The sequence below is a fragment of the Diaphorina citri genome, unplaced genomic scaffold, assembly GCF_000475195.1.
Source record: "Diaphorina citri unplaced genomic scaffold, Diaci psyllid genome assembly version 1.1 scaffold1173, whole genome shotgun sequence".
Taxonomy (NCBI): Eukaryota; Metazoa; Arthropoda; class Insecta; order Hemiptera; family Psyllidae; genus Diaphorina; species Diaphorina citri.
This window is the reverse complement of record NW_007378602.1, coordinates 4,755-20,633: the sequence shown is the minus strand read 5'-3', so window position 1 is coordinate 20,633 and position 15,879 is coordinate 4,755. Positions and strand designations below refer to the sequence as shown.

The window sequence follows — 15,879 nt, the reverse complement described above, 5'->3', positions numbered from 1 at the left end:
TTTTGTGCCTCCGTTGTTACCCAGTCAACACCAACTATAACTAACATGTTCTTACAGTTTCCTTAACACATTCCCATCCACACTGAAGGTGTCGAACACACTACATAAGGTGGTTTTTTTTTTTTTTTTTTTTTACACGGGTGTTAGGACCCCACAATACGGCCCTGTTTGAACATATAAACGGCCCAATAGGGTTGAAGAACGCACCGAAAATTTAAATGATAAATATCGAGTGGTAATTGTTGAACATAAAATACACGAACGAATTAATCGGTGAAATAGCACTCAACGAGAGCTGACTATTGACCGGTGCCCAAATCAGATTAGGTGCGAACACAACGGCCAAGTTGTTCCAGGTCATCTTGTTCAGATCTGAGCGGTCTTCTATTTTAGACAGGAAAGTGACGATATATTTGAGTACGGTGTAGTTGTCTGTGGGGAGTTTCTCCAGAATGAGGATCTTGACGTACCGAGACCGCTCGTCCTTGTTCAGTGTGGGGAACAAGAGAATTTCTGTGAATAGAATAGAATGTTTTTTTTTTCTTTTTTTCAAGAGATTTGATGGAAAGAAGGGAGCAGTTGCAAATGGGTAAAAATCCAAATCTGAGGTCAAAACTTCGAAAAAAATGACTCCCGCTTCGTTTGTTTGTGCGCAAGCGTTTCTGCGCATTTTAACGTGAAATCTGACGTCACAACTCTCTGAACTTTTTCATTAGAACGGCAATTGAAAATTGAATTTTCGATCTTTTAACTGTGGGGAGTTTCTCCAGAATGAGGATCTTGACGTACCGAGACCGCTCGTCCTTGTTCAGTGTGGGGAACAAGAGAATTTCTGTGAATGGAATAGAATGTTTTTTTTTCTATTTTTTTTCTTTTTTTCAAGAGATTTGATGGAAAGAAGGGAGAAGTTGCAAATGGGTAAAAATCCAAATCTGAGGTCAAAACTTCGAAAAAAAACTGTAAAAGGTCGAAAATTCAATTTTAATTCTCCGTTCTAATGAAAGAGTTCAAATGTGTGTGACATCAGACTTTACGCAGTTGTTTTTTTCGTCCGTTAGGTAGCGCCACTATGCAAGCGCGCTAGCAGACGAGCAGAAAGAACTGCGCAGAACGTATGTGCACAAACACATTAATGCGTTGCCTGCGAGGGAGCTTTGCTCGGGACATTTGATGTGACATCTTCGTTTACGGAAGCGTATGCCGTGACGTCAAAGTTCACGATTTACCGGTATTTTTTAAATCGATTTATCTCGGGATCTAGAAGTCGTAGAAGAAAAAGAAAAATTCCGTTGGTCCTCATTTTTCCTGCTCTACGACTTTGAAACATCACCCAAGTAAGCGCAACTGATCTATTGTAACAACGGTGGTCTTATCGTCCCGAGAGAGAAGAGAGAATGAAGAGAGAATAGGAGAAAACCAGTCAAGCCGAGAACGAACCTTCTCTGTTTAAGATAAAATCCGGTCCGGGCGAAAATGGAACCTCCAATCCAGTGTTTACAAGGCAGCGCACTACCCTCCAAGCTAACAACTAAGCTGGCTGTTAAGGTCTATAGTGAAGGGGGTATTACTCTCCCTTCGATAACAAGTTAGCAAGTTACCCTCCTTCTCACATTAATCTTACCCAGCCCAAGTGGGGTCGTATACTGACCACGAGCGATGGTGCATAATAGATCAGTTGCGCTTACTTGGGTGATGTTTCAAAGTCATAAAGCAGGAAAAACGAGGACCAACGGAATTTTTCTTTTTCTTCTACGACTTCTAGATACCGATATAAATCGATTTAAGAAAATACCGGTAAATTGTGAACTTTGACGTAACTGTTGTATTTGTTTTGTTTTGTTTGTTTTTTTTTTTTTTTTTTTTTTTACCCATTTTTTTACTTTCTATTACTACAGTATAGCGGGGATATACTAGTAATGAAAGTATTGCAATCGGTCCAATTTTTTTTTTTTAATTATAAAAAATACGGCTTGGTTCCTACTTACCATCATACAGATCATAGGTGAGTAGTGGCTCATCCAACTCCCTGAGGAATGTCTTAAGTAGCACAGCGGCCAAGTGTATATCATTATGAAACAGGATGGGTTCTCCGTTATTACAGGCCGTCTGACATTGACGCACCAGTGCAACACTGGCCGATCGTCGAAACAGACCCTCTGTCTCCAGAGCTGAGGGAGAAAGAAACAGATGAGGATAGATCAGTTGCGCTTACTTGGGTGATGTTTCAAAGTCATAGAGCAGGAAAAATGAGGACCAACGGATTTTTTCTTTTTCTTCTACGACTTCTAGATACCGAGGATAAATTGATTTAAAAAATACCGGTTAACTGTGAAGTTTGACGTCACAGCATACGCACCCGTAGGCGATGACGTCATAATTCATGACTCCCGCTTCATTTGTTTGTGCGCAAGCGTTTCTGCGCATTTTGACTTGAAATCTGACGTCACAACTCTATTAACTTTTTCATTAGAACGGAAATTAAAATTTGAACTTTCGACCTTTTACAGTTATTTTTTCGGAGTTTTGACCTCAGATTTGGATTTTTTCCCAACTTTTTACATAGGAATCGACCATTTATGTATAATTTTTACCCATTTGCAACTGCTCCATTGGGTTAGTTTTACTTTCTATTACAATAAATACCTATAGCGATGCTATAACATTTAATGAGAAAATAGTTTTCTTTTCCCCTTGATGTTCTCAAAACGAGCGCTTTCCTAACTCATGGAATTGTTTTTAGAGTTCACCATCGTTAACCTAGTTCGTTTGGAGGGTATTTAATTCTCGCTCAGGACGAACTATATCAGACCTCAGATTTGGATTTTTCCCAACTTTTTACATAGGAATCGACCATTTATTTATAATTTTTACCCATGTGCAACTGCTCCATTGGGTTAGTTTTACTTTCTATTACAAGAAATGCCTATAGCGATGCTATAACATTTAATGAGAAAATAGTTTTCTTTTCCCCTTGATGTTCTCAAAACGAGCGCTTTCCTAGCTCATGGAATTGTTTTTAGAGTTTGCCAGCGTCAACCTAGTTTGTTTGGAGGGTAGTTCAATTCTCGCTCAGGACGAACTATATCATAAGCAGATAAAGTTCGTTCTCGGAACGGCTGACAAGACCTCGACCTCTGTAGTTCCCTTCTATCAAACCTAACTAAAAAAAAAACTCATGATAAATTGTCTTCACCAATTCAAATTCATGAAATACCAGGATTTCACAGCCTGATGGAAATTTTTGGTGGTCAAAAAACACCTAAGGGAGTCAAACCCAGGGATGTTTACACTCACCGTCCGGTTGACTCAAATACGCTCAGGACGAACTATATCATAAGCAGATAAAGTTCGTTCTCGGAACGGCTGACAAGACCTCTGTAGTTCCCTTCTATCAAACCTAAAAAAAAACTCATGATAATTTGTCTTCTCTAATTCAAATTCATGAAATACCAGGATTTCACAGCCTGATGGAAATTTTTGGCGGTCAAATATTAAAACACCTAAGGGAGTCAAACCCAGGGATGTTTACACTCACCATCCGGTTGACTCAAATAATCAACACACTGACGTAATATAGGTGCTATGACATCACCTCCGTTGTTATCCTTAATGTGCTGTAGAGAGGCTCCAAACTGCTGGGTAGGGGAGTAGGTTAGGTTGGTAACACTGGAGGTGAGGGGGGTGGGGAGCACCGAGCCCTTGCTCAGCTTGGCCGTCAGTCTTTCATCATGTCTGAGGAAGGAGAGGGAGGAATTGTTATTCAATTGAATTGAAGATGTGTAAAGATTGATTGAATTAATCAAAAGATACAATTTTTTTTTCTTCTTCTTCTTTTAAAATTTTATTCATCCATGTTTATAACTCTTGCAACACAAAATTACATATTACCTCCTTTTTTAGAAAAATTTAAGCAACAGGGTAGACATTATAAACTCATGTGATTTAGGCCAAAAAATAAACTAAATTATAATTTATTTTTTTCCCTGAACCCTAAAACCATCTACAGTGCTCATTGAGCTCACCTAATTAAAACTTGACACTCAGTTTATTCAACTATGTTATTCTATGTAAGTAAGCACTTAGTACTTACTCTATCACTTGTCGGGGAATGCATAGTTGGTCCAGGTTCAAGTGAGACTTGAGCTCATGCAGATAATTGATGTAGATCATTTTCCTTCCAAACTTGGCACTGATGGCAGCCTTGAATATTTGCAGCACAACTCGAATAAAACCAGTCGGATGAACCAAATAGAGGGCCTTGAGGTTTTTCTTGTACTTGCGGTCAAAAGCACGATACGCAGACCAGAGCCAGGAGAGGGAGGGTTTGTTTTTGCTGGTCAGTCCATAGTGAAAATAGACAAGACTGTAGTCTTGCTCGACAAACTTGTCCAAAACGTAGGTGTATTGTGTTTGTGTAGCCTTTATGAGAAACGTTTTTTCTATTTCCTAGTAGTCACTAGTGAAGTCTTGTGTTTTGTTCACTGTATTCTGGCAGCTGTGCTCCAACCCTCTTGTACACACCGAAAATCATTGCATTGACTTCACACAGTTCCGTAAGTACCCTTTGTTGTTTCTTCTAAGACTTGTAAGTATGGAAGTTGGTGTGTTTTACCGGTGACTTAATCAGAAATTGCCAGCCTAGTTAGCTTGGAGGGTGACATTTCTGCCTTGTAGGCGCCAAGTCGCGGGCTCGAATCCCGCTCGGGGCGGATTTTACCCTGAATGGATAAGATTCGTTCTCGGAACGGCTGACTTTCCCCTATCCTTCTCTCTTTGCTTTCAGGACGATAAGACTTTAGCAGTTACAATTCGCTCTCAGACCTTTTTTTCAAGAAAAAAGAAAGAAAAAAAATAATAAAAAAATAAGAGAGTCCGTCATTAAAGACATAATTCAGGATTTAAATGATTTTATCAAAGACATTTTCAGACTTTTTTTTATTCATTATTTATTTTGCCTTCCCCTAGAACTTCCTTCGAAAATTGACACCAAATCACTCTATTTTACGCAAAAAAGTCTTCTCCTTTCTAAATACCATCTCTTGTTCTTTTCAGCATTCTTCTTCCCAAACAATATTCGTCCAGAGGACATGAAAGTGTGCGAGTCGCATGAAATCAAGCTGTTCTGTCGAGATTATGTGGAGAGAGCCGAACTTATGTTCATTCTGGCCACAGTAGCCTGTGTGTTGATCCTGCTCAGTTTGGTGAGTACAGTATACACTTAGCCCATCTACACACGGAGCTACTGAAAAGAAACTGATTAGTAACCAGTGAGTATGAGTACCAGAACACCTAGTTAGTTGCAAGAGTCGGAGAGATTAACGTTAGGTTCCAGCTCCAGCCAGCCTGATTAGTATGAGAAGTAGCGCATTGTAAGTGCTAGGTCACGGGTTCGATTCCCGCCTAGGGCGAACTTTTTTTTAAGTACAATTGAGGAGCTGATTGCAAAAAGGGCAATAAATGAAAATCATCAAACTGAGATATTTAACTTTAATGTTTTCAATTTTTCATCTAAATCCTTGAAAAGTATGTTTACAAAAAACGCTGGTAACTCATTGAAAAAAAGTTATCACTGCAGTTCAAACGCTGGAAGATAGAGCGCACCACGTTCTATTCAAAAACCCGTTTTATACAAAAAGGGCAAAAAATCCATATTTCCCTTTTTGCACCCAGCTCCTCAATTAGCGCTCCACCCCTTGAATTCCTTATCAGATGAAACCATTCTTAATTAATTTCAGACTAAAAGCTATTTTTTAGGTAAATAATTAATTAAGATCCTGTAATACTTTCCGAGTTCTGGGACTTGCCATGATGAACTGTATCTGTTAACACCCACAGGAAGAAAATTACGGGTTTCCTACAGATATTTGTGACACGAATCAGGCTAGAAATCCATTAATCCATACTTTTAACTTTATGTCAACTTGCAACTTGAGCCACTTTTATCCCGTAACCCGTTTTCCTGTTGATTTTGATTTTTGAAGTTTTGCTATTTTATTTTTGCTGGCTCCCTGTTTCTGTACTTTCTGTTGTGTTGGTGGATTTCGATCAGCTGACTGATTTTTTTTTTTTACTTCCTCACTTCGGGAACATCAAATTTGGGGAAGTACAACAGGCCGCGTTCACAAGAAAAACTGAAATTTGATACATTCCGCCCGGATGCCCGGGTCTACGGTATATTTTCAACATCCATGTTAACTTTTGATTGGTCAGTTATTGATGTTTTTCATACAACTGCACTTGCGGAGCTGCAAAGGAGCTAGAATTCATTTTAACATGCAAGGGCCCTTTTTCTCTTTCAAAACTTTTTCTTTTTTTACGATTTCAAACTTCAAACGGAAAAAAAATTGATGTTGGTGCTGAATTCTAGCGGAAATCCACAGTACTGTTTTGAAACATTTTTGATAAGATAAGGGATTCCTAACCTCACTTTAATCTTACCTCTTTCGTAGATCGTAGATCGCTAGAAAAGTGAAAATCTTTGGAAAAGTATTTTGGTAATAATGACATGTAGATTTTGTGATTCATTCCGGATTCCGGCAAGACATCAAAACTTTCTTGAAGCAAGAGGATCTTGGTCCAAACATCTGAGGGAATGAAGTATTTCCTGGTAAGTAGAGATAGATGTTTTTGTTAACAAAAACGGAATTTCCACCTTTTAAAACATGGTAGATAAGTATAGGTATTTAGGTAGGTACAAGAATTACCTAAATATTCATAGAGGTAATACCTAATCTTAAATAAAAGACTATCTCCTTAACAAGTGAACAGCCTTTGAGATATTTTATCAGAAAAGTCTTGAGTGTTTTGTAGCCTTTGTTAGTCCCTTATGTCCGTAGGAAGAGAATTTCTTGATCTAACTGCTCTCTACTTGGATTGTTTCTTCTAATACCACCCATGCTGAGAATGTTGAGGCTCAGCGATTTGTTGACTCGGGTTACAACGACTCAGGTGTGTATTCCGCGGAAAATTCTGATCCAACATACTGGGACAATCAGGAAGCTAAATTCTGCCTGAATTGGCCTGACCACTGCGAAAGTAAACAAATTGATTTCTGTGAAAATGTTGAAATCACAGAAAATGCTGACAATGGTGAACCAGACCGCAGCTTTAAATTGCAACAGACTTTGGCTGACTCGGGATACTCTGGTGCTAGTGAGTACTTCGAGACCAGTACTGAAGATGCCGAGTGTGAAGATGAAAAGGCACCGGTCTGCTTTGATAGCCCTAACCTTGAACCAGGAAATATGCTGAAGCAGACAACTCCGGAAGTAGACGGAAAAATTCTGAAGCAAACAATTCCGGCTGACAGTAAAACAGAATCCACAGATGACGATTTCTTTGACCATAATTTTGCTCCTCATGAAAATGAAATCATTTCATGTGAAAATGGTATTGTTTCGTGTGAAAATGGGATTGCCTCTTCTAATACCACCCATGCTGAGAATACTGAGGCTCAGAAATTTGTTGACTCAGGTTACAATGACTCAGATGTGTATACAGCTGTGGAAAATGATGATCCAACATACTGGGATAGTCAGGACGCCAAATTCTGTCTGAGTTGGCCTGACAACGATGGTGAACAAATAGATTTCCGTGAACTCACAGAAAATGCTGACTATGATGAAACGAACTTCAAATTGAAACAAACTCTGGCTGACTCGGGAGAAAATGTTGACCACGAAACAGACTGCAGCTTTAAATTGGAACAGACTTTGGCTGACTCGAGATACTCTGGTGCTAGTGAGTACTTCGAGACCAGTACTGAAGATGCCGAGTATGAAGATAAAAAGGATGAGAAGGCACCGGTCTGCTTTGATAGCCCTAACCTTGAACTAGACGAGAATACGCTGAAGCAGACAACTCCTGACGTTTATGAGTTTGTTGATGAACGTATTCACTCGCCCAGCAATATCACCTGGTCTTATAAAGCAACACAGAATACAACCACACAACGAAAGAGGCCGACCAATTTGCATAGAAGTAATATTAGAAATGAGAATCAAGCGAACAAGAGAGCTAGAACAGTACCTAAGGAAGAAGAGATGAAGGTGGATATAAGAGATGTGGTTGCGAAAGAAGAACTTTTGGATGAGAAATACAAACGAGAGAAGACAGTTACAGAGGATGAGATGAGAGTGGATATAAGAGAAGAAATGGCTGTAGAAGAAAAATCTTTCGGTAATAAATATAAACGAGAGAAACAAATGGAGATAGTTACAGAGGAATGTAAGAGAACTAGACCTGTTATTAGATTCAAATGCGATCATTGTGAATATAGCTCGAGTTTAAAATTTCAGTTGGATCAGCATTGTGAGTTTAAACACGCGGAAATCACGTCAGAATATAAATATACTTCTGTTGAAATCAAACGGGAGTGTAGGCAAACTGAACCCGCTATTGGGTTCAAAAGCTGTGAGTTTAGCCCAACTGTGAAATCTGAATTCGATAGACATCGCAAGTACACTCCTAGAGCAATCAGCAAGGCAAGGAAATACTATTGTCACCACTGTGCATACAGCAGTCCATGGAGATCAAATGTCCAAAGGCATTTGAAAGTCCATAACGCCATCAGACCGCTTCTGAAGAAGAAATTCAAATGTCATCATTGTAGGTATAAAACTACGCTGAGAGATTATATTGTGCATCATTTCCCCAGATGTAAAGAGTTTCAAAAGTTCAAACGGACAATGAATGTTCCTTGTAAGCTGGAGAAGATAAGGACAGAAAGAGAAAATGCGACTGAAGCGAATGGAGGAAATCGAGTAAAATATGTCTTGAGAATCAAAAACAAAGTTCAGAAAAACCAGACTGAAGTAAATGGAAATGGTCGGGTAAAAACTATCACAAGAATCGGGCAGCAAGTTCTGGAAAACCATGCTGAAACAGCTGGAAATAGTCAAGTGAAAGATGTCTCAAGATTCAAGCCCAAAGTTCTCGAAAATCACAGCGTTACTGGAAATCAAGTGACAAATGTTCTGCAAAACCATACTGAAGTGACTGAAAATCAAGTCAATCATGTCTCAAAAATCAAAAACAAAGTTCTGGAAATCCAGGAGAGACTGAAACGATTTGGAAGCACACTTCAGTCCAGATTCGCAGAGTATCAACTGAAAACGGAAAAGCACAACAAGTTGGCAGAGCAGTTGAAACATTGCTCGAAAAAAGCAATTCAGTGTCAAAGTGAAAATAACGTTATTGAACAGTTTATCTGTGCGAATTGTTGTTTCAAAGCGGGTAGTCTCGAGGAAATGACTAGACATATGAGGAGATTCTGCCAGTTGATCAACCAGGAGCCCAAACTATCCGCGGCTAGTTGGGATTCCGTGGAGTTGACACAAACACAATGCGAGGTCTGCAAGTCAGAGATGACCACTAGGGTGGACTTTATCATTCACATGCAAACGCATGAAGCTGCCTTAATTTACATGCAAGAGATAGAAGAGTCTGATGAGGAAACTAATCCGAATCTCAAGAAGAAATTCGCCTGTGATATGTGTTCCGAGTATTCTACCAAGTTTAGTTCTAACCTGACCCATCATGTGTATAAGCAGCACAGGGATGTGTTTACTTTCACCTGTGACTACTGCCAGTTTGCCACCAAAGATCTGTCTATGCTCAATCATCATATGCAATACATTCATACTTTGTCTTCAACTATTGTTTACACGCCTTGTTTCCCTCAGTTTCAACAAACAAAGTCATAAATTATGATTTAAGTAATGAACTACATTTCTTCTATTCAAGTAGCCTCTATGTTTTCCAAAGTCTTTGTCATATTTTAAAAGTTCCTTGACTTTATGGTAGTTTTACATTTTTATAGATTTTTTGTTTTCAATTTAGTAATCTCAAAGAGTAAATTAGATAATATTTATCACCCAATTTGTGACCTGAAAGAGTTACATTTTATTTTATTGGAAGATTCACTCCTGAAACTTTTGATATCTTTTACCTTTTGAAACTTTTGACATATTTTACGTTAGGATTATGTATTACCTTACTCCTACTTTGTTCAAATAATTGGTTCTTTTACTTTTGTTACCTGATTTCCTCATGAGCTTTTTGACATTAATTGATGTTCCTTTGCTGATTTGTTCTTAAACAATGTCGGACTGATCTCAGCGAGAAAAGGTGTTCTCTTTTATATTTCTTCTGATTTTATACTCCATATTTTATTGTATTTTGTTTTTGAATTGTTTATACTTTTTGTTTCAATATTATCATGATTTTTGTTTTTGAATTGTTTATACTTTTTTGTTTAAATATTATCATGCTTTTGAGAGCAATAGGAAAGACTTCCACTTTGTTACCCTGTATTATTTAAGTTTTAGGTGATGGGAATTGTTTCGATCTTTTTCATTTTGTTTAAACCGTTTTCTTACATAATATGTTTACAGCGTTTCCAAAATGATCTCACCAAAATGTGTTCCTTTTAGAAATTTGTTAATGCTTTTATTTATTTATTTTGATTTTTATTAGTTAATTGATACCCACAATTTTGTTTAAAACATATCATGTGATGAAAGTTTCTGAGTGCCTTTGCTTTTTCATTGAAATTTGAGCTTTTTGATAAAAAGTTTTGATTCAATAAAATGATTTTTTAAAAATTTATTTCATCAAAATTATTTATATTTTTTATTAATTTCTATTTCAGCAGATTATCTGCCATTATGAGGGTACTTATGCAACTACCTAGTAACGTAAAAAAAGGAATTAATTATTTTGAAAATCTTATACATGGCCTTATATGGCTCAATTATTCTATGTCCCTGCTGAGACTTGCACATTTTATGACACAAAGGAAGTTACACGGCAAATTAAAAAGACGAGGCGAGATGAACTAAAGACTACCCATACAAAAGAGGATTTTAGTAAGTAAAAAAAAAAGGAATTAATTATTTTGAAAATCTTATACATGGCCTTATATGGCTCAATTATTCTATGTCCCTGCTGAGACTTGCACATTTTGTGACATAAAGGAAGCTACATAGCAAATTAAAAAGACGAGGCGAGATGAACTAAAGACTACCCATAAAAAAGAGGATTTTAGTAAGTAAAAAAAAGAACAAAACATGATCTTAAATTAATTCTTCATAGATAAAATATACTTCTTTAATATCTTTCTATCATTTTAGCATCTAACAGCTAATGAAATCTATACAAGAAAAATACAAAAATCATTTTTCACATTATCTGTTAAATACAAAAAAGAAATCACAATACTTTTTCTCGTTATAATGATCGCATTATAACGATCACAATAACATTTTATATCGCATTACGTATAACTCGTTTGGTAAAAGGACAAATTCCAAATCTTAATAAACCAAGTCTTAAATGAAAAGACCCTATAATGAAAAATGGTTAAAAATCATTGACAGTTCTTCGCAATGAAAGTGATCCAATAAACAGCATTTGATGAAAATTCAACAACAAATAAAAAAACTGGAAAAAAAAATACAAACTAAAAGAAATACAAAATACATATGGAACTAAAATCATAAGCTTACACATCTACAGAGGTACCTTAACAATGGGCAGGCGGGTTATTTACAAAGGAAAATATGGAAATTTTTCGTAAAAAATTCAAGTCTTTTGTAACATCTTAGTAAGGCTACGACAGTAAAATGAAAATACATTAGTAGGTAATAGATAAAATTAATTTTTTTTATTAATATTAAAATTAATTAATTATTCTCCAATACCAATGGCGAAATAATCGGTGTTTTTACTCCTGCCAATTTTGATTAGCAGTTTTTTTTTTTTTCTCTTAGGTAGGGAAGCTTTCAAGCTTTTTTCTTTGTAGGTAAATGTAAATTAATAATAATAAAAAAAATGGATACAGCAACCTCCGTGGCCGAGTGGGTATCCCACTAGACTTGCACGCAGGAGGTCCGGGTTCGATTCCCGGCGGAGCCAAGGTTTTTTTTCGGCTCTGTGCTTGGAGTTCGGGGTGCACTCAGCCTCGTGAGGAGAATTGAGTAACTACTTCAATCGAGTAGCGACCAGTGGCGGCATTACAAGTCGAATAGACGAGCGATAATAAATATGATAATTGAGTAAATGAAACACTTGTAATACTGTGATACCCACAAAGTTGTGAGAAAGCTCTCTGCTTTACCAGAAAGATACCATGATTTGATTTGATTGATTTGATTTTTTTTTTTAGGTTTTCTAGAGGGAACTATGACTGCCAAGGTCTTATCTTCCCGAAAGCGAAGAGAGAAGAAATACAGGATAGGAGCGGCCGTTCCGAGAACGAACCTTGTTTAGGATAAAATCCGCCCCAAGCGAAAACTGTACAGTTTAAAATGCGAGGAAAAGAGTGAACTTTAGCGGAATGGAACATGTGAGACAAAATTCAAACAGAACAAAACAGAGGACTTCCCCTCGTGTCATTTTTGAAATTAAATTGAAAAGACAACGGACACTGCAAACTGAGTGAAGATAGAACAAAACTGACATGATACAAAGTCGGACAGAATTTTTTTGGTGGCGTTCTTCGAGCAAACCCGTTCACACTGCACGAAACGAATTTTTCTCCGTCACGATTTTTTTCAAGGCGTTTATTAGTGTGTTTACATTGGCAACGTAGAAAATTTCAGAAAAATTGCAACTTCCGAGGAAGAAAAATACGTGCAGTGTGAACGGGGAATAAATTTTCACGGAATTTATTGCACTGTAGATAAACGCCCCTTTGCAAATTGAGTTATTCTATCCGAACAATGACGTCACTGTCACAGAGTCGTATTTACAAATTTACATTTACATAAAATTACAAAATGCATGCTTGATCAATGATCATTGCCCAAACATCGTCATCGAAACATGGGAATAACTTTCAATTTGCCCCCGGAAAAAAAAACTCTGTCCGATCTGAAGAAAAAATGTAAGCAAAGCCAACGTACCTAAATTCGAATGCTTTTACAGAAGTTATAAACGTATACAGCTGTACGGATATATTCCGTACGATATTAGAATTCCGTACGCCCGCGTTTTTCCGCACGGGGGGGGGAGTTTTTTTTTTTTTTTTTTTTTTTTTTTTTTCAAGCAGGAAAATTGCAACTTCGGACGAAGAAAAATACGTGCAGTGTGAACGGGGAATAAAATTTCACGAAATTTATTGCACTGTAGAAAAACGCCCCTTTGCAAATTGAGTTATTCCATCCGAACAATGACGTCACTGTCACAGAGTCGTATTTACAAATTTACATAAAATTACAAAATGCGTGCTTGATCAATGATCATTGCCCAGACATCGTCATCGGAACATGGGAATAACTTTCAATTTGCCCCCGGAAAAAAAAAACTCTGTCCGAACTGAAGAGAAAATGTAAGCAAAGCCAACGTACCTAAATTCGAATGCTTTTACAGAAGTTAGAAACGTATACAGCTGTACGGATATATTCCGTACGATATTAGAATTCCGTACGCCCGCGTTTTTCCGCACGGGGGGGGGAGTACAATGCTCCTAAGTCGCGATGAGGAATTCTCGATTGATAGCACCACGCTCTCTCGTGTTCATACGTTCGACACTTTCCTCTGATAGGATTTATTAAAGTAATCTTTCGAGGTGCGACTCAGAGCATTGTTAATATTGATATGCTCGTATTCGAGACGCAAGAAATTCCATACGAAGCGTCTGCAACAAGGAGACAGGAGGGAAAGATATCAGGGGATACGGTTCGAATTGCGGACGGAAAACCAGTACAAGATAAGTTTAGTTAGGTGGAAGAGCTCACAGTGTGAGATTCCTGCTGTTAAAGCCCAAGACTAAATTGAAGACCTTGTCCAGTTTATAACTAAGGACCATAAATTTTTACTTTCCTTATCCTTTAGGAAGGAAAGAACAAAGTAATGTCATCGACAAAATTTTCGATGGTCAGTTTCCAAGAGGTTACCGAATCGCGGATCCTATTTTGAGGATCGATTACGAATCACGAAAGAGGACTTTTTTTTCAATGTAGATAAGTAATTCTAAAATAAACCAAGTAATTGGTGGATTGTCTACAACTACATAAAAATAATAACTTAATAACCCCCAAAAAATCTCTACAATTCGGTAGAAGCCCCTAAAAGAATGGCGCCCTAACAATCTAGGGGCGTTTTTTGCCCGCAATTCGGTAACTCCAGATATCAGGATATCGAATACTGTGGAGTCTCCTTAAGTCATTCCTTAACCAGTCTATTGGCTTACACTGAACTAATCTAGCGAAATAGCATGCATGGAAAGCAAAAAGCACCTCTATTAGTATATCTTAGTTATGAATTTAGGTAAGTTGTCAAAAACTATTATTAACCATTTTATGTAACTACTTTTCTTACACCTACCTTGGTTATAAATTTAAGTTATAAAAATTATTCTTAACAACTTTATTTACCTACCTACTTGTTATTTCATACACAAAAAGCCCAAACTGAGGCTTAGATGTAGGAGCTGTACAGCCCTAAAGGATGGGTTAAGCTTCTACGAATCTACCTACCTACTTATTATTTTCCAGTATTTATCATTTTTGACTTTTTTTTTTTTTAGTATTTAGTAAATAATTACATGGTTCAAAAGAGTTATTTATCATTTTTGACGTTTTTTTTTTTAGTATTTAGTAAATAATTACATGGTTCAAAAGAGTTGGTTAATATTTTATCATTTTTGAAATTTTAAGGTAAATAATTACATAGTTCAAAAAAGTTGGTTAAGATTTCATAATTTTTTAGTAATAAAAAAATACATAGTTCAAAAGAGTTGGTTAAGATTTTCACCTCACCAAAGGGAGACATATATTGCTTACCTGAAGACCTCCAGAGGGCCGGTTAAACACAGCATGGTATCTGACTCGAGATAATCATTGTGGACTAGGAAGAAGGCGCCCAGCCAGGAGAACCGAAGTGTGAGATCCTCCAAGATGGCGAAATAGTAGAACCCCTGTGAATACCCGAACAAATAGTTATTAACGCCTCCTTCGAGTCCCGGTACCGGCGTAAACATTGCATGAACCGGATCCAGGCTGGTACACAGTTCATGACCGGACCCAACATTGACTGGAATGCAGTCAGGTCCGTGTCTGAGGAAGAGAAATTGAAATAAGATAAAATACAGTCGATAAATCTGAGTAAAACATGAAAATATTAATGTCTGAGGGAAGAAAAATTGAAATAATAAAACATTACAAAAAAGGAATTCATGACCGAACATTGACTGGAATGCAGTCAGGTCCGTGTCTGAGGAAGAGAAAATGGAATAATGAAACATTAAAAATTGGAAACAATGAAAATTCTCAGTAAGTAAAATATTAAAAATATTAATGTGTGAGGGAAAAGAAATCCGAAAAACAAAAATTAATATTGTTCAACCTAAAGGAGCGCAATGTTAAAATTCAACTTTTTCAAGAGAGGCATTTTTTAGGCATTTAGTGACGGAGCTTTCGGCTTTTACCCTCCATTTGTAGACAAGCAACCCGCCTAATCAAAATGACCTCAACCTCAGCAAAAGGAGGAATTTTAATTGTGTTAAGCATAAATCCTTGTCACAACTGTCGTTCCATAATACACTAAGCTAAATTTTATGACTCGACTTTGACTCGAACCACCAACCTCCAGATCCAGAGTCTACCGTGCTAACCACTACACCAATGAAAATATTTAAGATAGCCAAGAGATCGAAAGGACAGTCTGGCGTCCAAATGTAGTCTGATTAGCGTTATCCAGGGTGCACCAACGTGTAGGAGGACTACTCACACTAATAATAATAATAGACTCTTGAGTAGAAGGCAACCACTAGGCGAGGTTAACGCCTTAGGCGTTCTCTACCACCTAACCCTTAGAGCTAGGCTTGCCAAATATCCAAAATGTCGATTCGGGACGCGAATCCGCGAACATAATTGG

General features: G+C 37.3%; 3 protein-coding genes and 1 long non-coding RNA gene across 4 annotated transcripts in view; 2 read left to right on the top strand and 2 right to left on the bottom strand.

The window, feature by feature from the left end:
* Nucleotides 1-113: 113 nt before the first annotated feature.
* Nucleotides 114-4,410, bottom strand: LOC103514580 (rho GTPase-activating protein 1-like; the record flags this gene model as incomplete). Its single annotated transcript, XM_008479477.2, has 4 exons — nucleotides 114-513; nucleotides 1,986-2,168; nucleotides 3,536-3,732; nucleotides 4,091-4,410. Coding segments are annotated over 4 exons (999 nt in total), but the record flags the coding sequence as incomplete, so codon positions are not given.
* A 62-nt stretch (nucleotides 4,411-4,472) lies between these two features.
* On the top strand, nucleotides 4,473-5,147 carry LOC113469648. Its single transcript, XR_003393000.1, has 2 exons — nucleotides 4,473-4,553; nucleotides 5,053-5,147. It is a non-coding gene; the product is annotated as an uncharacterized LOC113469648 (long non-coding RNA).
* A 1,739-nt stretch (nucleotides 5,148-6,886) lies between these two features.
* Nucleotides 6,887-15,879, top strand: part of LOC113469647 — a 13,711-nt gene continuing 4,718 nt past the window's right edge. Inside the window, exon 1 of the mRNA XM_026827512.1 lies at nucleotides 6,887-10,868. Coding sequence (XP_026683313.1) covers nucleotides 7,245-9,704 — 2,460 coding nt within the window. The 5' untranslated portion in view covers nucleotides 6,887-7,244 and the 3' untranslated portion in view covers nucleotides 9,705-10,868. The remainder of the gene's footprint in view (nucleotides 10,869-15,879) is intronic.
* The window catches only part of LOC103514577 (xenotropic and polytropic retrovirus receptor 1-like), a gene marked incomplete at its 5' end in the record, with an annotated part of 4,774 nt that continues 2,252 nt past the window's right edge, over nucleotides 13,358-15,879 (bottom strand). Inside the window, 2 exons of the mRNA XM_008479475.3 lie at nucleotides 13,358-13,639; nucleotides 14,787-14,920. Coding sequence (XP_008477697.1) covers nucleotides 13,519-13,639; nucleotides 14,787-14,920 — 255 coding nt within the window. The remainder of the gene's footprint in view (nucleotides 13,640-14,786; nucleotides 14,921-15,879) is intronic.